Genomic DNA, 25,306 nt, shown 5'->3' with positions numbered 1-25,306 from the left:
ACCAGACTTGAGAAAGGTCCACATGTGAGGGGCAGAGACAGCCAGCTGGTAACTCTTGTCTTGGTTGACATTTTTCATGAGACAGCTGCCTGGACAGCTTTCATGACTATGCAGGACCCACATGCAGATGGACGTGGTTTCTAATTAATGTGGTTGAATTATCACCTCAACTGACTCAAGGGAGTCACCCTTCTCCATCATTCTCTTTTATTTTTCAGGCATGTGACCCACTGGACGAGGGAATCCTGGTTCTGTGTAAAATGTTTAAAGAAACAAACATTTCAAGAATGTGAGCGTATTTCAACACATACTTAAGTAGAAATGCCTCACCACAAGATTATAAAGTGCTGTGTTCATGTCAACCCGTTGATAATTATCTCCAAAACAAAGTGCTCTTATACCATTTATGGAATATTTCGTTCTTTTTTTCAGTATTTTGAAATGTCACCTCTATCAACACTATAACCCTTGGATACATTACAAAATATTCTTTTAATCATTTGCTAGTTCCAAATTGTGCTGATTGAGGCCCTGTTTTGTGATCTTATTGGAAGTGTTCATCAACTTGTCTTTCAGACCTCACCTGACACCACCTGCAGCTTATTTAGATACCTTGGGGTTTTCATTGGAATTTCAACAAAACAATTTCACAGGAAGGTATAGTATTTTCATAATACTAAGCCTTTCTTTTCAGAGAAAGCCCTTCACTAATTGAGCTCATCTTTATATTCTTATGTACTTCTTTATGCTTATTTCTCATTTAATATATATGTTTCTGCAGGTTATTTCAATGTATACTATATAACAATTTTATCATATAATTATAAATATTAGATAACATTCCTAGTTATTATCATATAAGTTCTATTTCTTACTGGTGATTTATCCGCATAAAAGAAAACTGCTAAATTTGTATACATTATTTATCACTAGCCATTTTCATTTGTGACATTAATTCTAAAACTCTTCAGTTACATCCTGGATTTTCGAGGTCTACGGTCATAGCCGCAAATAATCATTTTTCCAATAGTGACACTGTATTTGAACATATTATCTAACGCAGTGGTCTTCAAATGGGCCCACACCTACCGTGCAGGGACGCAGAGGCTGTTCAGGTGGTTCACGGTCAGGGGGCTCCGTCGGGCTCCACACCCTCCGCTCCCTGGCCCTTCGACGGCTGCTCTGCCTGCGTCCAGGGCAGCCCTTTGCCAGGAGCCTTTCCCCCTCACAGAGGAAAAGCATCTCTCTCATTCTCACTTGCCACGCCATGGGGCACCGCACCGGGGCATTAAAAACTATCAGGGTGCCAAACATAAAATACCTATATTTTGACTTGTGCCTATGTTAAGCAGTTAAGTACCTAATAACTGAGTAACAAATAGTTTCACCATTCAATATCTCTTATTTTTTGCTGTTAACAACAAAGTGGAGGAATTAACGTGGTTGTCAGCTCAGGGGGAAAAAAAAATCTCAATAGAGAGCATTATGTGATTTTTGTGTGGAACCTTGCAGTTCACAGAATTCAGAAACTCTGCTCTAACGAGACTCTGTCCATTGTCATTTTTAATGTAGTGTGACCAAGACTGCTTTCGCTCCTGTTTGAAAAAAATGAAAGTAGCAAGAGAATTGATGCTGCCCCTGATCTCACGGTAGCAGTAATAGTTCTCCGCACACACAGGAAAAACGAAGAGAGCAAAGGAGAGAAAGAAAGAAGCCCTCCGGCTGCATGGCAGGAGGAGCGGCTCTTGACCAAGGTGCTCCTTCCATGTTTAAGAACAAAATTTGTTGCATATCCTTTGGATGACAGCCTGCTAATTGTAACTTAGCTGAGAAGAAATTTAAGCCTTAGAGCGTTATGCTCCAGAGAAATTTTGAAATGCAAGTGTCACATACACTTTTGTTGCAGACATGACACGGTGATCAACGAAGATTTAAAGCGTTTATCTCAGGATGCATTCTGGGGAGAGTGACTAGGAGGCATCCAGTAGAACAGGAAACAGAAATGAAGCGAAGTTTCAGACTATGAAAGAACATTTGTGTGTATTTTAAATGGATGATGGCGTTGAAGTCAGATTGAATGCATCTATTTAAAAGTGGTGGAGCAGTTATCTATGAGTTCGTTTCTGTTTATTGTTTTTTAGATTCTGCATATAAGTAAAATCATATGGTATTTGTCTTTCTCTGTCTGACTTATTTCATTTAGCATAATACCCTCTAGATCCATCCATGTTGTCGCAAATGACAAGATTGCATTATTTTTTATGGCTAATCTTTTTACATGTATATGTATATATGTGAGGTATATATATATTATATAGACATATCTATCACATCTTCTTTAGCTATTCATCTATCGGATGGACACATTTTGATGGTAGTCAGATGGGGGTTGGGGGATGGATGAAAAGAGGAAGGGATTAAGATGTACAAACTGCCTATTATAAAAACAGTCACAGGGATGCGAAGTCCAGCATAGGGAATATAGTCAATAATATTGTAATAACTATGTATGGTGTCAGATGGGTACTAGATTTACCTGGGTGACAACTTTGTAAGTTATATAAATGTCTAATCACTATGTTGTACACCTGTAACTAATATAATGTTGAATGTCAAATGTAATTGAAAAAAATTTTAAATAAAGACAAAAATAAAAGTAGAGAAGCAGTTCCTTTGAAGTGTCAGTACTGACAATACGCCAATATCCTATCCTTTGTGACTGTGTGAATTTATGATGAAAACCTTTAGAGGTCAACATAGTACATACATAGTACAGAGTTGTTCCCATGAAGTATTATGGTCCCTGGGATCAGGGACCCTTGAAGGTTTAAAACACGATGAGAACACTGAAAACCACGGAGCTTTGCCTATTGCTTTTACGGAAATGCTGTGATTATTATACTATTTTTTATGCTGTTGGCCATTTGCTATTCCCTTTTGCACAATTAGAAATAGTTTTCATTTATGGTTGAGAGATGTTAATCAGAAATGGCTAGGGAATTTTGTCAAATGCATTTTCAACATTTGTTGTTAATGTGACTTTCTCCTTTAATTAACATGAAGTTCATTGATTTTTCCTAATAAGGAACCATCCCTGAGTTCCTAAAATCACCCTCCTAGGTATCTATTATATTAAACTGTAAAGGTAATTTTCTTGCACACAGGCAGTCTTGAATTTTTGTAGGAGAATGCTTTGCACTGTAGGAGATGCATACTCAAGAATGTCATGACGCCTGTGACTTACTCTCAAATGATTCAGCAAATTACAGTGATGATAATAAACTATATACACATGTGCCACAGTCACAACAAACGTTAATTTGTTGCATCTTAGTGGAGAGTAAAGTTGGTAGGTGCTGTGTGTGTTTTTAAACTTGTCTGCATAATTAACAATTATTGCGATTAAAGGTTTGAAAAAAGACAGGATTCTATTAGCTCATGTGTTAGGAAATTTTACAGGCATATATTTAATTTAGAAGAGGCTCCAGTTTTGTCATGGGGACTCTTATGGGCACTGGAGCTAGGTAGTATTGCCTTTGTAAAATGATTTAGAAGCTTCCATAGCTCAAAGTGACTGGCCACTAAGACCATACTCAGGTTGATCTAGGAACATCTTTTTTCCTTTCTTCTAGAAAGATTGGCCTGATTGGAATTTCTATCTCTTGGGGGGATTTTGGAAACTTTTGTTTTCAAGAAAAATTTACCTATGTCAAGTGTATTGAAATGAAAATGTACAAAATCTTCTTACTAATCTTTTTATCTCACTATATTTCTCGTCTCATTTAGAAAATGCTAATTTACATTGGTTTGCCAGAGATTTAGGTACTTGGCACTTTTTTCAAAAGCAAGCTTTCAGTTTCATCCACCAATGGCGTGTTTGCTTTCCAACTTGTTGTTTTTATACTTCTGTATTAAATTCCTCCTCCGTTTCTATTGATTTTATTTTTTGTAGTTCCTTAGATTAATGCATGTTTTGTGTATTTTCAGACTGGCTAAATAGGAAAGAATGTTGAGTTTTACTCCCCTAAAAAAAAATGCTTATAAAAGGATATTGTTATCCCTTGAATGTTCCAAGACATCAGAGACAAAGTTATAAGTCAGTGGCAGATAGAACATATTTTACACACATAAAAGAATCGAGATCACAAAAAACACTGACAAATTAAGAAGAAAAAAAGCCAACAAAGGGTATAAGAAAAAACAGCTGAGCCCGGCTGGGCGTGGCTCAGCCTTTGAGCGTCGACCTGGGATCCAGGCGATCGGGGTTCGATTCCCGGGCAGGGCACATGCCCGGGTTGCGGGCTCGATCAATGACTCTCTCATCATTGATGTTTCTCTCTCTCTCTCCCTCTCCTTTCCTCTCTCTGAAACCAATAAAGATATATTTTTTAAAAAAACTAAAAAAAAAAACAGCTGAGAAAACACAATGGTCAACGAATGTAGAAAGACAAAAGGAGCGCCTTTAACGACTTTACAACACATTACCATCACATAATTTTTTTAAATTTTAGCATGATTTACCTGGTATGAAATGCAGCTCTTTCAGAACAGAAACCGGCAAACACCCTTCAAGACGACACACCAAGCCCAGCTCCCTCTCTGGGCTGCTTTTATAGGAGATTCTTGATTGGATCATTTCAATAACATGGGTTTTCCTGGGAAGCCACTTTCACCCACCAGCTCAGCTTTCTCCCAGTTAAGCCGATGATGTAAGATCCTGAGGGTCTGAGAAGACTCCTTAAGAGAGAGACCGGTGGGACGCTTGTTACACGGCATTATGTACCCGTATGAAACGCTGGGAAATCACAGATCGGTTTTCCCCTGATGTTGACGGTGGTGCTTTCAACCAGCTTCACCTGGTGGTGGTCTGGCCCAGGTGAGGGAAGCCTCCTTCTCAGTTACCACCCACTTTACCCCAGGGTTCCCCGGCTTCCCTCACCTTGAGAATCCACGGGCTCCTGTTGAAAGTACAAGTCACCCGGTGCTTCCTGAAGGATCTGGGAGTAGGACCCTGAGTGTGGACTTTCACAGCACCCAGGGGCTTCTTAATGTCCATAAAGGTTGGGGAAACACTGCTTAAGCTCATTCACTCTATATTTCTTCATTCACAAATTTATAGTTATATAGGAGGCACAAAAATAGCAAATATTGCCCGGCAGGGCATGGCTCAGCGGTTGAGCATCCGCCTTGGATCCAAGCGATCGGGGTTCGATTCCCGGTCAGGGCACATGCCCAGGTTGCCGGCTCGATCAATGACTCTCTCATCATTGGTGTTTCTCTCTCTCTCTCCCTCTCCTTTCCTCTCTCTGAGATCAATAAAGACATATTAAAAAAAAAAAAAAAAAGCACATATTTAAAGTACAATTCATTGAGTTTGACGCACACATATGTGTCAAACTCAATGAACTGTGTATATATGTGTGTGTGTGTATATAATATATATATATATAAATGAAAGCATCAGTACAAATAAGATAAAAAATGCATCTATTGCCCACCAAAGTTTCCCTTATAGACAATGACTCCCTCCCTTCCATACCCACAAACCACTGATCAGCTTTCTGTTGCTATAGATTCCTTTCCCTTTTAATAGGTAGCATGGAGGATGTGATGTTTTCTGTCTGGCTTCTCTCACTTAGGAAAATTCTTTAGAAGTTCACCCAGGTTGTTTTGAGTATTCACAGATTGCTCCTTTTTATGTTGAGCAGCACTGCATGGTTTAGATATATCACTGTTTGTTTATCCATTCCCTCACTTATGAATATTTAGGTTGTTTCCAGTTTGGGGCCATTACAAATAATTTATGTAAATTAAAGAGATAGGGTAAATGACAGGTTAGCCTTCTTTTTCATTGAAAAAGAAATTTTATAGACAAAAGCTTGAAAATTATAGCCTGGGAATATAGATAAAAATTAAAAAGCCCTACTTAATTTGGGGGGTGAAGACTATCAGAAAATCAATCGTCCTTGTGTTTGGGAGTTGGCGGGCTTTGGATATTATTTTCTTACAGATATTTCATCTGAGAAATGTTAGACATTTCAAAAATATCATGGGGATGTGTCCTAGTTCAATGATGGAAAAATCAAGGCAAAAAGTTTATAGTTGTTTTTAAAACAATACCAAGACGTGGCCGGTGAGGGGCAACAGAAGGGCTGAGTGCCATCTTCTGCCTCCAACTGCTTTTGGGAGGGATGATCTTCCCCTTTGGGGGATGTATCTTCATTTCCTGTAACCTTTCACTGAGTAACTGGGATATTGATATAGCTATATAAAGGCAATTTTATTTTTTAACCATTTAGTTTTCTATTACAACGTAATACATATACCTTGGTGAAATTTTGGAAAATACGAAAAGATTCAACTAGACACAGAGGTCATTGTTACCCCACCACTGAGAAACAATCGTTGTTAATGGCGATTTTTCAATTATGTCGGCTTCTTTTCAACAACAGTTTTAAGGATACAGTAAAATCTTTCATTGTCTTGTTCTATTGTATCTTTTTAAAAAAATCTCTATTGTTGGACGTTGTTTTCAGGTGTTTTTTTTTTCATTGTAAAGTGTTCTTGAATATGGTCTCTCACTTTTATCATACAAATGTTTGGATTTTTTATTTCTGCCATCATTCTTAATTTCTAAGAGCCCTTGCTTTTTCTTACTGATCCTTTATAACATGCTATACTTATTTCATTTTTCAATATGTCTCCTACATGTCTTCAAAGGCTAAATGCAAGTTGAGAGATATGTTTCCTGTGACTCCTCCCTGCGCTGCTGTGTGTCCTCTAAGGTCCTGTGAGTTTGCAGAGCGCCCCATAGTTCCTGGGCTCCCCCTTCACATTCAGTGAGGCACTCGGGAGCTGTTGCTAGCACCCATTAACTGGTGGGATTTCTAGGGCGAATAAATGAATGGGTGTCATCATTTTCATGGTGGGTCTCCCACATGTCAGTCAAGAAGAAGGGAGGGCTTTTCTTTGACAGTTATATTGGGAAACCATCTGTCAATCTCCAGTAGGGCTGATGGAGTGGGGAACATCCAAACGGCCGGGTACAAGCAGGGAGTGTGACATGCGGCAGTGGCGGTGATATCACAGGAGGTCAGTCAAGACTTTTTGTTGTTGTTGTGAATACTCACCCGAGGATATTTTTTGCATGGATTTTTAGAGAGAGTGGAAAGGAGGGAGGAAGGGAGGAAGAGAGAGAGAGGGAGGGAGAGAGAGAAACACCGATGTGAGAGAGACATATTGATTGGTTGCCTCCTGCACTCGGCCCTAGTCAGGCAAGCCTGCAACCAGGTACATGCCCTTGACTGGGAATCGAACCCGCGATCCTTTGGTGCTCACCGATGCTCTAAATTAACGTACTCAGTAGGTAGTTTGATTAAGTCAGGTTCCTATATCCCCACACATGGAGAGTTGGGAGGGGTGAAAAGTTGGGGGTATTTCCAATTACAAAGACTCTCTCTTTGACCAAACTTTAGTCAGCTCTCCTGAATCATCTTCCCAACCAGGGCTCAACATTTGCACTTCAGTCTGCCTGTGGATTGCTCAATTTATAAGGGGCTTTAGTGAGATGCTCCCGCCCTCAATATCAGAGCAAATTCCTCACCCTCCACCATCCTCCAGGTGATGTCTGATCCCCCTTTCGCTCTGATGTTTCCTCTTAGTAATTTTCCACCCGCCAACCCCAACCCTGCTCCTTGGTTATAAATCCCCACGTGTCCTGTTCTGTTCAGAACTGAGCCATTCCTACCCTGAGGTCTCTTTTCCCCATTACGATAGTAGTTCCTCAGTAAAGTCTGTTTTTACCACTTTACTGTGTGGCTCTGGTTTTCTCTGACACCAAGGAGGAGCCCAAATGAGACAAGAAGAAAGTGAAAGCTCCGTGGGGGAGTGAGGAGACCTTGGCCCCGGAGGGTTTGGTAACTCCATCACATGTGAGAATTGTCAAGTAGGGGAATGAGACAGTCATCCAGAATGATGGGTGAGGTGAGCGTGGTTAGGAAGAATATGTAGTGAGGAAATGAGGTGCCTGAGCTGATGCCTCGGGGTCTTACAGGTAGCAGTTGTGACAAGGTACAAAACATGACCACAGAGGTGGGTATCTGATAGGACAAGAACAGGACACTGCAGGTGAGGAGGGCTGTAGGCTGGGCACCTGTGCTCCTGGATGGGTCCCGTATGTGCACATGAAAATCTGCAGGAGTTGATGCGAAGAGTCGGAGCGAGGGGCAGCAGCTGGATCTTCAGTGATGGTAGGAAGAGAGCGGAAGGAACAAGCAGGGAAAGGAAAGGACAGCTGACCCTTGAACAGCGCGGGGTTAAGGGCTCTGACCCCCATGCAGTCAAAAATCCACATAAAACTTCTGACTCCCCCAACACATAACTACTGTTGACCGGAAGCCCTATTTAAGCATAACGTGAACAGTCGATTAACACATTTTATATGCTCTATATATTACAGACTATTCTTAGAATAAAGTACGCTAGAGAAAAGAAAATGTTATTAAGAAAGTCATAAGGAGCCTGGCCGGCGTGGCTCAGCGGATGAGCATCGACCTAGGATCCAGGAGGTCGCGGTTCCATACCCGGTGGTCAGGGCACATGCCCGGGCTGTGGGCTTGATCCCCAGTAGGGGCCTGCAGGAGGCAGCCGATCAATGACTCATTGATGTTTCTCTCTCTCCCTCTCCCTTCCTCTCTCTGAAATCAATAAAGACATATTTAAAAAATAAAGTCATAAGGAAAATACATTTACAGTACTGTATGTATTATTGGGGGAAAAATACACATATAAGTGGGCCCAGGCATTTCAAACTTGTGTTGTTCGAGGGTCAGCACATTTCATTCATCTGACCTGGATTTGAGACAGAGCACTTCTGCAGGAAGAAAGATTCAGACAGGCAACAGGGAACAAGAGCATCTAAATTCAGGTAACAAAGGTTTTTAGAAGCCAGAGCTTATTTCTACTTAAATAATACTCAAGAGCCTTGCCGGGCATGGCTCAGCAGTTGAGCATTGACCTAGGATTCAGGATGAGTGGGGGTTCGATTCCCGGTCAGGGCATATGCCCGGGTTACGGGCTAGGCAGCCGATCAATGACTCTCTCATCATTGATGTTTCTCTCTCTCTCTCTCCCCCTCCTTTCCTCTCTCTGAAATCAATAAAGATACGTTTTTTTAAAAAAAATAAATAAATAAAATAAATAAATAATACTCAAGAAACTTTCAGAAGGTTAAAAGGCCCAAAGATATCTAGGCTTAATATAATATCATAGCCAGGTGCTGGCTGTTGCTGCCTGTTTTGGAATCCTCAGGACCACCCTGGGCAGTAATTCTTCTAGCCCACGAGCGCTGTGTTCCTCTGTGTTTTGGCATAACTCATACAAGGATATCCCTCCAGTAATAATGACAAAACTGCCAGAAGCAGTCATTGTCATCGAGAGGAAGAGAGGTATGTAATCAGAGAAGAAAGCCACCACAGCAATTTCAAGAAGTAATATTAATCCAGCATAGAACAAACAGAAACGTTTGCAGAACCTACATGAAAACCCTTCTTGTGTTGTTCTTTGAAACCAGGTCCTCTGACCATGAGCTTGAGTAGCTGGGATGATGCCAGGTCTTATTTGTAGGATGAGGGGTAAGAAAATGTTAACATCAGATAAATCAGAGGTTGACCAGAAACCTGTCTCCCCTTTGTCCGGATGGTGTTTTCAGATCAAGTTTTAAATTATATTCACTGTGAGTTGCCAGGTGTCCTGATGGTGTAACAGAAAGGGCTACTCTCTGGACAGTCTGAGAGCTGACATCTGAAGAAGATGGCCGGAAAATCCAGGATGATGAGTCTATATTCTTAATTTCCTTTAACAATTTCTTCATGAAGCCATCTATCACAAACTTCTGGGTCATTTTCCAGAAGAGATCACTACTGAACTGGTGCATCCCGTAGACTCGAGGTTTGCTGGAGGACATGTAGTGATTCAGGATTGCACGTTGCATTCTCCTGAACTATCAGCACTACTTGGTCGCATACTTAAGATTATTATCCTAATTCAGATAGAGATGAAATGGAACACAAAGCCAAAGCTACATTAATTCAGACACAGATATCATGGAACACATGCTAAAAGCGTCATGAATCTCAAAGCATAACAAGGGAACTGTGAACTCCTCCAGCACAGGGTCCTGTTTCCCCTCCTCTACCAGCCGGGGGACCTGGGTGCAAAGTTTGACATGCAAGAGGGAAGCAAGTTTCCAGGGTTTCCCACTGATGCCCTTGGCTTGCTCGAGTGAACTGAAGGAGGATTCTTGAATTCGCCAGACTTCAAAGGGGCCTCTCATGAAGGGCAGAGTTTAGGAGGCATTTCAACAGATGGGATGCCTGCTGTCTCAGGATCATGCAGGACCCATCTGCAGATGGGTGTGGTTTCTAATTGATGTGGTTAAGAGCCGAAACCTCAATGGACTCAAGGGAGTCACTCCTCCCCTATATTATTATTATTTATCTCTTATTTTTTTCAGGCATATAACCTGTCACCAGCAAGTTGTGGTGCTGGAAATGTTTTGTTACATTTCAAGAAGTAGTTAAGAGGCAACGTCCTACCTCAAGATTATGAAGTCTTATGTTTTGACACCTACTCTATTCATTTTAATCCATGGGGAATTTTTGTACATTGCTCAAATGGAATCCACATTTTCCCACAAATGAATAGGTGTTTATATTAAGAAAGTGAATGACTAACGATTAGGTAACAAGTGCTTTTACAAGTAGATGTCTTATTCTTTACTGTTAACAAAAAAATGAAGGAATTAATGGAGTTGCCAGCTCAGTAAGGGCAACTCATTAAAGATCATTATGTAATTTTTGCACATAACCTTGAAGTTCAAAGAACTCAGTGACACAGCTCTAATCTCACCCTTTCTAGTCCCATATCTTTATGCATGTGAACAAGATTGCTTTTGCTTCTATGAAAAATAAAAGCAACAGTCAGTGACTTTTTTTAGATATATCTGACTTCACTAGTAAAAAGAATAAAAACTTTAACAACTTCCAAACATACCACAATTTATGTTTATAAAAATGTAGTTTTCTTTACCTGATTAAATGAATCTACTTAAAAACAGCCAAATACCCTTCAGGATGAAACGTCAAACAAAGCTTACCTCTTTGCATTTCTTTTATAGAAGATAGGATCTTGATTGAACGATTGAAATAACATGAATTCTCATTGGTAGCAGTTTTCACACACCAGATTAGTTTAAATAGAATTAATCCAATAATACAAATGCCTTGATTCTACAGATTTGGAAGAAATTCTTAACATGGAAAGACTGGGGCATATAGTTCACTTGGATGCCCTATAAAAAATTTAATAAAAAAAAGAGAAAATAAAAGATCTGGTTTACCTATTTGTCCTTTAGTTGGCTGTTTCATTTGTTTTCACCTATGGATGATTTAGTAAAGATGTTACTAACTGGAGGCAACTTTTAGGTACCACACCCTTTATACCAGTGTTTCCCAAACATCCATAAGCATAGGAATCACTGGCTGCTTCTTAAAAACAGACTTCTGGTCCCACCAATTAAGTAGGTCTGCAGTGGGACCAGGACTATGCATTTTTCAAAAATGCCCCCCCCCCCCCAAGGATTTCTTAACATTTTCTCTGTGTTCTTAATCATACATTTAAAGGAGTAAAGTGAAGGAGGGTTGGCATTTGTCCATTACAAAATAATTTCATTAAAGAAACCTTGGAAAATAGAGACTAGAAGAAAAAAGGAATACGTAGGCATAGAAGATATACAGATGGCAAATAAGCATATTTCGTATCAATATCATCAGGGAAATGCAAACTAAAACGAGATGCCTCTACACACCTATGTGAATGGCCACCACCAAATGCTGATGATGTGGAACAAAAACTCTCCACTGCTGGTGGGAATGCAGAATGAAGGGTAAGGCCACGTTGGAAGACAGTTTGGCCATTTCTTACAAAACCAAATATACTCTTACATGATCCAGCAATCACACTCCCTGGTTGAAAACTTACGTCCACACATAAACCTGCACACAGATATTTATAGCAGCTTTATTAATAATTGCCCAAAATGGCAGACAATAATATTCCAGACAATGAAATATTTACAGCACAAAAAAGAAATGTGCTATCAAGCCATGAGAAGACATGGAGGAATCTTAAATGCATATGACTGAGAGAAACCTGTCTGAAAAGGCTACATAAAACTATCAGTGGTTGCCAGGGGCTCTCGGGAGGGGGTGAGAGGGATGAATAGGTGCAGCACAGGTGATTTCTAGGGCAATGAAACTACTCTGTATATTATAATGGTGGGTACCTGTTACTACTATACTTTGTCCATGCCCATAGAATGTATAACACTAAGCATGAACCCTAATGTCAACTATGGACTTTGGGTAATAGTGATGTCAAGGTAGGCTCATCAATTTTAAGATATGTACCACTCTGGTGGGGGATGTTGCTATGGGGGAAGGTGGGCATGTGTGCACGCAGGGGGATATGGGAAATTTCTACAACTTAATTTTGCTATGAACCTAAAACTGCTCTAAAAATTTTAAGTCTTAAAAATAAAAAACAAAATAAAAGAGAGCATTTGAGATCTTTCTTTCTTCCCAGCATGTCATCAGTTTGGCTCAAATAAACTCACAAAATTTCTCAAAAACAAAACAGAACACCTACATTTAAGAATTGCTTATATGTAAGAATCATGTTGTGCTGCAAAATCTTTTATTTGACTAGAGGATGGAATTAGAAAACCATAAAACCTAGAAAACTGTGACATAGAGAACAGATTATCTGATTATGTTTGTTTGCCTTATGAAAACAGCACTGAAATCTTCACCTTTAAATAAGTGAAGCAACTCTATCTGAACTCCTTCCCTAGAACCTAGTCTCCATGGAAAACGTTGCAATTAAGCTAAACCCCTACAACACATTTATATTCATTTTTAAAAGCCTGTAAGGACAGTGGAATTACAAATCGTTTTGTATTATTAGAGGCGTTTATGATTTAAAAAGTTAACATTACAGTTTAGTTTATAACGCTGAAAAGCAATAGCTGTCTGGACTCGACTTGCCGAGAACCATCCAAAGCTTTATTCCATCACTGTTTCTGCACCACGTGATCTTTGGAAGCACGTCTCGCTGGTCTTGTCGTACTACACAGAACCCATCACTTCCCACTAGAGGCGAATCCCTACTCAAATCCCCTGGAAGGCCATGCACCTGAGAAGTCATTTACTGCCTTAGCATCTATTTAACAATCACCCAAACTTCACAGTTTACGCTTCCAGGTTTCCTGTCCAGGTGCCAAATCTAAGTCTATGTAGGGTAAGGAGTAATCTGGAGGAAGATTGGAAGGCTGATGGAAGTATTTTCTTGCCTCCAGCGGGCAGGATTTAATCTGGTGCCTCTATAAAGGATGCCATGTTCATGTTTCTCACCAAACATATGCTAACCTCAGTGGTTTATAACCTTGGCCAACCACCACCTTTCTAAGCCCCAAGACAGACCAGCTCAGCACGATGGCCCAAGAAACCTGAGATTTTCCATAAATTCCACAGCTGATCTGCATGCAGTGAGCCCATCACTGATTTGAAGGAAAGCTTTGGAAATGTTTGCACAAACTGCTGTTCTGGAGGCAGATAAGGAGAAGGTCACATCATAGGCATTCAAGGAAAACTAACAAGATATGGAATAGTTTACTCAGAAGCAAATGTTACACTTTAATAAAAAGCACTGTAATTTCTATCACATTAGCTAATACACGGAAGAACAACTTTAAAAATAGATTCAAACTACTGGTTCTTACACCCATAAGCATCTATCAGAATCATTTGTGGAGGTTTGAAACATATTTAAGTCCAGGCCCCACTCTTGGAGAAGGCTGCAACAGGGGACAGGACCTGGGTATTTTTCAAAAGCTTTCCAGGCAGCTCTGATGTTTCCTTCTGGTCGAGTCACTGATTTTAGGTCGACTGGGGCACTTTGGGATTTTTGGGCCATTGTTTGGGGGTGTGGGGAGCTTTTCTTGCAGATTTATTAGCTGTAGTGAAGAACTTGGCCTCCGGCTTTTTGGGTGTCTGTTTTGGGTCTTTTTTCCCCAGTGGAGAGTTTCTTTGCTTCACCTCTTCTTTGACTCTTTGCTTCTTCCCTGGGCCTTTACCTGGGGTCTTCGGCTCTGCTGCTTTTGGGGTCTCCAAAGCTGAAAAGGCCTTTCTCTTCTTCCCACGGGGTGTGTTGGGACCCGGACTCTTTACTGGAGACTTCTTTCCTGTGGTATGTTTTTGTATCTAAGGAAAAGAAGAAAGTTAAGTCTGGGGAAAAAGGAAAACCAACTGACAGTGTAACTCCAAGAGTTACTGTTCTGACTATTTAGGTAACCACAAAAGGTACACCTCAGCGTGATGGGATGATGAAAGGCAGCTGCATTCCATTCTTCACGAGTATAGAGAGGATCCTGGTCCAATCAAGGACCATCTTTCCCAGTGGCCGCGTGTAGGGCCTTCTGTCCAATATAGTAGATTACGTAAACCCAAAAACCCAACCACCAACAAACCAACTTTCCGATAGATTATAGAAAATCTGAAAAACATCGAAAGTACAAAAAACAAAACTCGCTAATAACTACCACACAGCATAAACTACTTACCCTTCCCCCATGAATATATATGTGTTTAAAAGACTCAAGTTGGGGGTGAAAGAGTGCAGAAAGGAGATAAATGGTGATTTTGAGGGGGGGCAGAGAAAAAGATGACCGGGAAGGGCTTAATTTTGATTAAATTCCAGGGTTGATTCTTTTAAGAGCTCTTTCAGCTAAACAATCAAATCTAATCCATGCATAACTCTCCGCTCTTATCTTTCTAAGTCCATCCCTGGATATCTTGTCTGGGCCCCTAAAAGCAACATTTCAGAGGATACTTGGTCTTTGTCAACATCCCTCTTTCTCTCTCTGTACCTGGCTTCCTCCTCTGACCATTAACCTCCCTCTTGACCAGTTTTTTCCTATATCTCCATTTTCTCCCCTGCCTCACTCCCTCTTCTCAATATCACAACCCAGTCTTCGCCATGTTTTGCTGAATCTGCTTCTTAAATGCATCACAATTTCATCCATTTCCTTGTCTCCACTCCCGGGTCTGATATTACCACTTACCTAGCCTGACTCTCCACTACCACTTTTCTCTTGGATTAATTCATAGTCTCCAGTGCAGCTGGAGTGATATTTCTGAGATACAATTCTTTCTCTTTGTAGCAGCTCCACATGCTTTAAGTCTTTAAGTGGCGTTTTTTTCCCTCCCCAGGAGGGAAAAATTCCTGGAACAATGCTGATAATAAATTTAGCTGATAGATCTGGCCTACCCTTATTTCCCCAACCAGCTCGTTGGCATTTCCAGCTTGTTCTTAATGCCATCTCTCCTCTCGCTTTCCCCCCTTGTCCTTCTGGGCTCTCCACCACTGACGCTGCAGTTCCTAGAATAAGCCCTGCTCTTGCTCTCTCCCAAGGCCTTCACTCAACACTCTCTAAATCCTTTCTTTTTCATCCTTTTAAAGGACCTGATGCCCTCATTCACTTCTGGAAAAACCTCTGACCCTTCTCTTCCACTAGTTTAGGTTGGGTGTCTACTCTATGTCCCAAACCCCTCAACTTCCCCTTTAATAAACAATCCTCTTTTGTGGAAAATAGTAATAATAATAAAAATGAAAGTTCTATGTATTATGCCCCCTTTCCAATTATTTCATTAGTATTTCCTAAGTACTATAAACTCTTACTAAAAATTATTTCAAATAACTTTACAAAAACTGCTGCAAGGATACATAGCCTTTTTACATTTTTTGCTTCTACAGTGAGCAATGATGAAACTTCCATATATTATTACCTTGATCATATTTCCTAGATGGATTCAAAGGGCATAAACACTTCTACAGCTCTTGACAGTCAACACCCTATCAGCTATGCTTTCCACTCTTTAATTCTAACATATTACCTGCGAGCCCCATTATAAGCAAACAGTTTACTTTTTCTAAAAACAATTATACTGCATAACTAATATCATGACCATTTATGTTAACTTCAAGGGTATTTTAAAAATTCAGTAGTGCTTTGAGGGCACTTTAAAAGAATTGTTTTTTAAAAAAAGAGGTGTAAATTATAATACCACTGAGGAGTTTAAACGTCACTCTTAGGACGAAATACAAAATAAGTAATGTGCTATAATAGACCCAGGATACACCCCAGTGCAGGCTTGTTTTCAAGGTTTTCCTGCAATGGTTGGATGGATACTTAGTACAAGTAAACTCATTATCAAAGGACCAAAAATAAGAAACTTAGTTCCTTTAAATCACCTCCCCTGAAATGCATGAAGTCAGATTCTGTTAAGAACCACTGGAGATGGGGTGTTTGGAAGACTTTAGAGGAAGGATCCAGGACCCACCTTCAAACATTGAACCACTGCCCAAATGTCCACCCTGGCCTGCTTTTAAAAACCACAGGCAAAGTTCCTTAGGATTATTAATATGGTCAAGTCTCCCTTGATTCCAAGGAACACAAAGGACAGTGTTTACTATATGGGGCTCCAATATTTAAACAAAAGATCAGGTAATTCATGGTAACTATCTCCTGGGTTCTTAGGGTCTACCCCAGTACTTTTCGCTATCACTTCAAAATCTTTGGTAGAACAGGTTTCCCTTGAAATAGAATCCTGCAAACAGCGCCTCCCCCATCTGAGCTACACTTCTTACATTCACCACTCAGGAGTGCCTGCCTGACGCACAGAGGCCACTGAATCAATCCGCTGTGAATCTTAAACATTAGCAAACATACCTCTATGTTTTCTTTGGCAGAAGTTTCTCTTATTGGGACCAGTAAAGGAATTTCTTCTTCGGATTCATCTTGCACTTTAGTTTGGGTTTTTACTCTGAGGGTCTCTTTCTTCTTAGGCTTGGGGGTCTCTTTCTTCTGGGGTCCAGGGTCCTTCACTGGAGGACTAGTTTTAGGGGCCACCTCCTTTGTAGTTAGGGCTGAAGTAGCCTTTTTAGCCTTTTTCGTGAGCCTTCTGTTTCTTTTCTTCTTTTGTTTTTCAGTAGGTCCTTTTTGGTTTTGTATTTTCTTTGCTCCCTACCGAAAAACCAAACAAAATTTTAGTAGGGGATACTTTAGTTGGAAAATAGATGGCAAACTTGGCACTTGCAGTTCGGATTACGCATAAGCTCCCTGAAAGGGCCCTGACCTGTACAAGCTCTAGCAACCAAACCGCATCACCAGCACTTGAACCCTGCCTCCACTTTGTTTCTCAGTCATGGCTGCAAATGCATTTTATGTGGTAAATTATATATCGATACTTGAAATCCGGGTATTTGAGGTATGCAGTCACAGGTTTTGTCAAAGTCAATCTCATTTATAAGTGAGTTAAGAATTATCTAGATTTCATAGTATGTGACATGAATTACATCTTAATAAAGTTGTTACCAAAAAACAGCAAAAAACAAAAACAAAAAACCCTGACCATTCTTCTCCTACTTCAAGTGTGGTTGAAAGTTGAAACAGTAAAAAATTTACATAGCTAAAGGTCCATAATCCTTACCACAGAGTACTGTTAAATAGCATCTAAGATATCGTCCAAATTCCATTTTAACCAGCAATTCCAACATCTTCACAAAGCCCCCAACTGCATTTGCTGACAAATGACAAAAAATCCAGACCTCCTGCTTCCTATAATAGTAGTCTATATTATTTTGGATTATTCTCCCAATAAAAACAGTAAAATGGCAAGGTAAAATATTTAAAATTTTTTTCTTTTTTCATAAAAGCACCGAGCAAGTGATTATGCTGTGAGAAATTAAAAATGAGGACCCAGAGTAAGTGAGCCCAGAATCCATTTTTGCCTGAAGTGTATCTCCTGATCACTAACTTTTAACAGCCATGTGGGAACTATGTGGGGGTGGTGTGTAAAGGGAAAGCAAACTCCAGCATCCACACTGGGAAGGGATTTTGAAAGGAAACCCCCCTTGCGATAAGCTGGGACCCCCATGAGTCCACCCTCAGAGCAAAGATGAGCAGGAAACAGAGAGTCCTGCAATTTTAGCACCATGGTTTGTTTTGGACCACCTGAAAACACATCCGAGGCTTTCAGGTGGTCCAAACTGAGAGTGCCCCAAGGTGCCTGGGAGATGTAAATGTCAACCCTCCAGAGAAAGGATCTTCTTTCTACACCTCAAATCATTTCTAATTTCTACAAATAATTTTCCAACTGCCAAGACCGTCACAGTCAGAGATAACCAAATACACAAGGAACCAGCAGGCAGAGACAACAACCTGCAACAGCAAGACTTCCACTATTTGAATTAGCAGATAACTAAATAAGTAATTATGCTTAACATGTTCCAAGAATTAGGATGAATTGGAAACCAATTTGAAAAAGAACAAAACATGGAACTTCTAGAAGTAAAAAAATAAAAAGACCAAGGTTAAAAATTCTTTGGACACGATTAACATGGTTGAAGAAATAATAAAAATAAACTAGGAGGTTGGTCCAACAAAAAACAAAAAATTAAATTTTCTCTCATTCTGGCTTCTTTTGCAATAATACCTGTTAGCACCAAAAACCTACAAACCAAAAACAAGAGATACTTGTTAGCCTAATAAAATCTTAAATTTTGCCCATAAATACCAAAGAATTTAAAATAGACTTTGGTTTTCCTCTTTCTTTTAACTCCTCTTGGCAATGAACAGGCCCTTTTAAGCCTAATTAGACGTTTTAAGAGAAATTAAAACACCTGACTTATCATAGATGTTAGACATTTATGTCCCACTGGACTTGATTCATACCAATATTAACTAATCTCAGGTAAAGAGGGAGCAATGAACACCAAAGCACAACCACGGGAAAATCATGGAAAGACAAGTCAGGCAGGAATGACAACTTAGTTCTCTCTTCTGGGCATCATTTACAACCTTGATTAAGTCTACCCAGCATTTAAAATTCTACTTACTTTTTTCTTCTGACCAGGAGTGCGTACTCCTTTGGCTTCATCCTGATAGCTGACAAATGAAGAAAAGATGGGAAGGGCAACTGATCTCTCAGTTTTGACATACAAGAGTTTCACACTCTCCCACTTCTGAAACAAACAAAAAAAGTAATATAATCTGCACATGCTTTGTGTCTTTTAAATGAGTGATCAATTGATGCATCTGCAAGACTATACCTCTGGCAATTTCTGTGAAAGCTTTTCCGTGACAGCAACAATGTTTTCGGTGATGTGCTGAACCTGCATTCCAGTGTGACCGATGCGAATAGTGCTGAAATTTAATAAAGTTTCAGACAAAAAAGATTTTTAAAAACACTTCTTCAAAATAAGGCATAGGCAGGTACGTGAGAAATACAAATACACAGTCCTAAGAAAGAAAACAGAGGGATCAGCCCACAGCTTTTCTGAGGACAATTACCTCCAGCAGTGACTGTTCTGAAAGGAAAGACTCCCAGGAGGGTTGCTTGCTTTGCTTTCTTTTCTTTTTTTTTTTCCTTAAACATATCTTTATTGATTTCAGAAAGAGGAAAGGAGGGGGAGAGAGATAGAAACATCAATGATGAGAGAGTCATTGATCGGCTGCCTAGCCTGCAACCCAGGCATGTGCCCTGACCGGGAATCGAACCCCGATCTCCTGGGTCCTAGGTCGATGCTCAACAGCTGAGCCACGCCCAGCCGGGAGCTTTGCTTTCTTTAGAGTTACACTGACCCGGCCAGCTGCCACTTCTGAACAAAGAGCTCTCTTCCCTCCTACAGTATTGGTCTTCTGGCCAAGAGCACAGCGCATACTTAAGCCAAATGGGAAGCCCAGAAGCACCGAGTGCTCAGCCACTGAGTCCACATTTCCCTGCCAGTCTCCATTCTCCCACCATGGAGCCAAAAGGCAGATGTCTCAGAAGCAGGGTGAGAGACAGGGGCTGGTTGCTCCCACTTCCCTCCAGCTGAAGAAGGTGGTCTGACCACCCTGTGTGCCCACTGCCACCTACCTACAAGCATACCCTTGGCTTCGCAAGTGGAAAAATAGGAAGAAAGGAGGAGGAGAGGGGAAAGAGGAAAGGGGGTGAACATAAGTAAGGGGAAGGTGGGGAAGGGAGAAGGAAGATAGAAAACTACTTTGTTAGGGCAAGGTGAGAAAGGAGGTAAAAGAATGGTTTAGGTTTTTGTATTGTTCTTATTAGTTGTCCACAATGTTTCTTAAGCTGTGGGTTTGGCTTGAAAAGCCTCAGGGGCAGGTGATTGCTACTCCTTTACCTGGCTGCATGGTGCTGACCCCTTCTCCCAATTATTTACCAATCCCATGAACCAGGCCTCTGACCTTGTTAACTGCTTCCCATGAGCCACTACTTTGATGTCAGCCTATAACTAAAGAGTAGGGGTCCAGGTCTGATGAACAACTCTTCTCAGTTACCTAATGATACCCAATTAAGGGACTTCCCGCCTAAAGGCAGAAGGCAACATCAGAACCCACTTGTCTTGCCAGTCAGATTCCGTTTTGCCCTATCTGGAAACACTCTGCCCAGGGCTGGCCTCCCTGGTGTGTAGAGTCAATAAACCCTGGTGGTCCTATTTTATGGCATGTGCGACCACTGGGTACACATGGGCTCCTGGGTATCTTTGGAAGGATCATACTCTACAGCCCTGCCCTACTGGCAGCTCCCCGTCCCCACACCACAGGTGCCCAAACCAGCAAATTAGGTATTTTATGAAATGATCTTCAGTATGTTTAAACCAAGACTGAGGTGGATCTCCATATTAAAGGGTGATATGCTGCTGGTCAACATGAAAGCCCAGAACCACTGATGTTCTCTAAGCATTCATCTCATTCTCCTTGCTACCCTTAATCTAGAGGTGCCCTATCCAATACAGTAAGCATGGGCCACTAGCTACACAGGCCTATTACACAGGTATATATTTATGCCTTTAACCTACCTGCAAGAACCACTTTTAGAGATGTTTAAGGTAGTCCCACCTATCGATGAGTTGATCTCTTTGGAAAGATTCTTGGCTTTAAGGTTTACAGGTACTGGAACTCTGTAACGACACACAGATATTTAGAGCACAATGCATATACACCTATAAATTTTGTGCTGCTCAAGTAGAGTCATTGCTCAGACACTTACTTCTTTCTCTTATAGAAATGTTTCCCGAGGTGTGAGGGTAAGAGCCGCCTGATTCTTGCATCAGCAAGGAACAAGTCAAAACTACTAAGGAGGCGGAGCTTGGCCTCATAGGCTTTATACTCCTTTTTTAAAGTTCGGAGGGGGATAATCTAGAAAACAGAACACAAAAAGTTAAGAACATGGACAACAACAAGAAATACATGGGGGAAATTTTGTATTCAGATTTTAAAATGTTCTGGAGCCAGTTTAGTGGACACGTGAGTGCCTAAAATGTGCCAGGCACTATGCTAAATGCCACGAACATGGAGACAAATGAGATGGGACCTCAGCTAAAGAAATGACACCAACAACCATAAAACAGGGTGAGAAGTGCCAAGTCAGCACAAACACAGGATGCTCCAGAAGTACAGAGGAAATGACCTAATGGAGCAAATGGAGCAACTACTTGTAAAATCTTCAAGAAAGTTACTTTTGTATAAAGTGAGCTCTTGGGTCAACAAACCTTGACAGCTGAGCCATCAGAGGAAAGATGGGATATGCCCTACCTGAAGCCAAGGAGAATTAAATTCCTAGGAGAGAAATACTAGGTAATGAAGCAATGTGTTACTTATCACTTCAAGTGAATTAAATCTTTTGTTTTGAAAATATTAACCTGCTCCCTACCTGAGAAATGGTTTTAATTCCATGCTTGTTTAGAAGCTTCTTATAAAAATTTTCTGTCTTTTCAGGAGTTACATTGGGTTCATCCTTAGTAAATAAACAGATATCTGCTAAATCTGACCGAATACCGTGAGGCAAGGACCTGCAAAATACATGAGAAACCAAGGAATAAAGCATTATTATACACAGTGTCTATTTATACGCCACAGAATATACAATAAGTTTACTGTCATTTCAATAAACTTCATGCATGCTATTTAAGCTAATACTATAGGGTGTCCCCCCAAAATGCACACACGCTTTGAATAATTTTAAAGACAGTGTTTATTAAAATACATTTCATTTTCAAAATTAAACAATTGGCTGTTAAAGTGTGTATACATTTTTTTACACTCTGTAGATTGAGAACATTTTAAAAATACGTCTGACTTTTGCCCAGCCTGTGTGGCTCAGTGGTTGAGCATCGACCTATGCATCAAGAGGTCACTGGATTGATTCCCAGTCAGGGAATATGCCCAGGTTGCAGGCTTGATCCCTAGTAGGGGGTGTGCAGGAGGCAGCCAGTTGACGTTTTTCTTGAATCAATATTTCTATCTCTCTCCCTTCCTCTCTCTCTAAAAATCAATAAAAACTTTTTTTTTAAATGTCTGACTTTCAATGATACTGAAGAGATTTAAGATGGAAGTAAGTCACCACAAATACCCATTCGCCAAAATATCAACTGATATTTGAGATACAAGAGTTCAAATGCAGGCACCCAAAATAGTGCATATGTAACTATTATTTTATATATTACTATATATGTACACGTCCTATAATGTGCTAGAATTGATTTGCAGCACAACAGTTCTGGTTCAGAATTGTACCTTGCAGAAACCTCTGGGCTCCATAAACAACAGAGCTCTTAAGACCTAAAACAAAAAATATGGAGCAGCTCTAGCCAGTTTGGCTCAGTGGTTAGAGCGTCGGCCTGTGGACTGAAGGGTCCCAGGTTTTATTCCAGCCAAGGGCGAGTACCTCAGTTGTAGGCTCTCTCTAGCGTGTGTGCCGGGGGCATCCAATCCATGTGTCTCTCTCACATCAATGTTTCTCTCTCTCTCTCCCTTCCACTCTCTCTGAAAAGCAATAGAAAAAATATCCTCGGGTGAGGATTAAAAAAAAGAAAATACAGAGCAAACCAAGAGGGATCAGCAAACATGCCATGATTATGTTGAGTCTTAAAAAGAAAAAAGTTTAACATACTTCCTAGGCCTAGATGTTCTAAGAAAACATTTCCTTAGTCTAAGAAGAGGTAGTACTACACAGTAGCATGACATATAACTAAGGCAATCTGGCTAAGGCAGGTTTGTAAACATTACTTAATAAAGGGTCTGAGGATCAAAAGGGTCTTTCCAATTTGTAATCATCCCTGCCCCCAAGAAAAGAAACCAACTACCATATATACTGCTTTCTTTAGCAGAGCTGGCTTTTTGTTACTCAGGAAATGAGGGACTCCACACAGAGGCAGTGTTGCCAGATAGAAGACAGGACACCCAGTTAAATTTTAATTACTTTTTAAGTAAAAGTAGATCCTAAATATTACATGGGACCTATTTATACTAAAAATTACTTGCACCCTGGACAGTGTGACTCAGCCGCTGGTTCAATTCCTGCTCAGGGCACATACCAGGGTTCAGGTTTGATCCCTGGATGGGGGTGCATGGGGGAGGCAACCAATTGGTGTTTTTCTCTCTCTCTTCCTTTCTCTGTAAAATCAATAAAAACATTTAAAAATAAAAAATTACTTGTGTTTTCATTTGTTAAGTCTAGCAACTGCAGAGGGGGCATCCCTGACCTAAAAGTCCTAGCAATAAGAATGTGTAATTGCCATTGGTTTCTTTTCCATAAGGAGATCACTGCCAAGTTTTTAACAGTCTCTGTATAAAGAAGCAAGTCTGGGACCTCAAGGGTTTTAGCTTGGAACTAGCTTGACATGGAAAGATAAAAGATTCTATGAAAGTACAAAAGCTGTTTAATTTACTCTAACTTTTGTTCTCTCAAAAAATGGGTTTCCGATTCAATAGCACTGCTTAGGTTAATTGTCCATCAAGCCCCCAGAAAACTGGTGAAATTTCTAGAAAACGTAAGCTCATCTGAATAACTATATTTTTTAACGAACAATTATTTATATCAACTCAGATTTTTATTTTGAGTTTGCAAAGTTCCCATTAGAAACTAAGAGGCGACTGTTAAAGCTACACAGAATCAACAAATTAGATAAAAAACGGCAAAGGCAGAAAACCAAAACTTACAATCTGACCCTCAGTTCTTTACTTGGAATTTTCCATAATACCACCATTAAAAACAAATTTTCATTCTCATTCAGAAGCAATCCACTCGAGTTCTTCCTGGACTTGGAATGTGCCAACAGAGTGTCCACTGCCTTTCTGGTCTGCAAAGTGAAGATACACGAGTAAGTGAAATCTCAATCTAATTTAGCATCTGCCCTCTCCCCACACCCTTCCCCTTCTTTCCGATCTAATTCTATTTTAATGGGCAACCTCAGAAGCCACCTAAGCACTCGTCTTTACGAACACGCCCCTGTCCGCGAAGGTGAAGGCAGTAATCCCAGTAAACGCGCGACACCCACTGCAATCGCCATTTACTGAGCGCTTACTATATGCCAGGCCTCTGGCTACAGCGCTTTATGAGCATTACGTTCTCTGGTCCTGGAGAGCGGAGGGCGACAGAGCCCATTTGAAACACGAGGTAACCGAGGCCTGCAAAATTAAGCGACTTGGCCCCAGTCAAACGGTAGGGAAGCAGAGGCAGGCACACCTCACCCAAGAAGCCCAAGCTATACCTGCATTCCAATTCAAGAGAGCCGGGCCGCAGGGCTGGGGTAAGAGGCACCCACCCGTGCGCATAAAAAAAAAAGAGCAGGCTGAGAGCACCGCGAACCAGCGACCCTCTCAAAGCTCCGGGGGCATCCAAGGAGGAGCGGAGCCCGCTTCCAGCACTCCGCGTATCACAAGGCCACGGCCACCTCGCTTCCGAACCCCCCTTCCCAGCGGCCTCTCACCTGCTCTTTATCCAGCTGATCCAGCGCTGCCGGGGTCGCTGAATTCGAGGCTGAGGTTGCGGGTGGGGTTGAAGCGGAGCCCTCCATTTCTCTCCCACCTCGTGCAGACTCGCGTGCCGAACCCCACACCTAGCTCCCGGTGCGCACGCGCGAGCCCAGGCCTGTAGCCGGAAGTTGGGGAGCGTGGTGCGAGTCCTCGCGTCACTTCCGGGCGTCGCGCCGTAGAGGTTTGGCGGGCGCTAGCAAACTGAATGTCGCTCCGCCTGCAGTAGGAGTCTCTCCTCTGAGGTAACACCTCTCCTTCCCTTTTGCTCCGCGTTTCCGTGAGACTCGGGGAGCAGCCTGGCGACATTTTGGTCTCTCTCTTTCACAAAAGACATCAAGCAAGCGCCTGGAGGCGGGAGAAGATGCTTGT

General features: G+C 41.1%; 1 protein-coding gene across 1 annotated transcript; it reads right to left on the bottom strand.

Moving 5' to 3' along the window:
* Positions 1–12,064: 12,064 nt before the first annotated feature.
* Positions 12,065–25,033, bottom strand: RSL1D1 (ribosomal L1 domain containing 1). The gene is made up of 9 exons (XM_016197603.2): positions 24,892–25,033; positions 24,122–24,261; positions 21,834–21,972; positions 21,171–21,319; positions 20,980–21,081; positions 19,228–19,321; positions 19,015–19,140; positions 16,847–17,140; positions 12,065–14,318 (listed from the first exon to the last, which is right to left on the bottom strand). Exons 1-9 carry the CDS (start codon positions 24,976–24,978, stop codon positions 13,995–13,997), a joined length of 1,455 nt encoding a protein of 484 aa, XP_016053089.1. The 5' UTR covers positions 24,979–25,033; the 3' UTR covers positions 12,065–13,994.
* Between the last annotated feature and the right edge of the window lie 273 nt (positions 25,034–25,306).

The sequence above is a fragment of the Miniopterus natalensis genome, chromosome 3, assembly GCF_054644295.1.
Source record: "Miniopterus natalensis isolate mMinNat1 chromosome 3, mMinNat1.hap1, whole genome shotgun sequence".
NCBI lineage: Eukaryota > Metazoa > Chordata > Mammalia > Chiroptera > Miniopteridae > Miniopterus > Miniopterus natalensis.
This window is presented reverse-complemented; position numbering and strand designations above follow the sequence as displayed.

Bases quoted from the DNA above. Each gene is read 5' to 3' on its own strand.
- RSL1D1 (XM_016197603.2), bottom strand. From the start codon at position 24,978: ATGGAGGGCTCCGCTTCAACCCCACCCGCAACCTCAGCCTCGAATTCA. The intron at 19,322-20,979 runs GTAGGTTAAAGG...ATTAAATTTCAG, and splicing joins TCTAAAAGTGGTTCTTGCAG to CACTATTCGCATCGGTCACA. The intron at 14,319-16,846 runs GTATGTTTGCTA...TCTTTTCCTTAG, and splicing joins CTGCCAAAGAAAACATAGAG to ATACAAAAACATACCACAGG.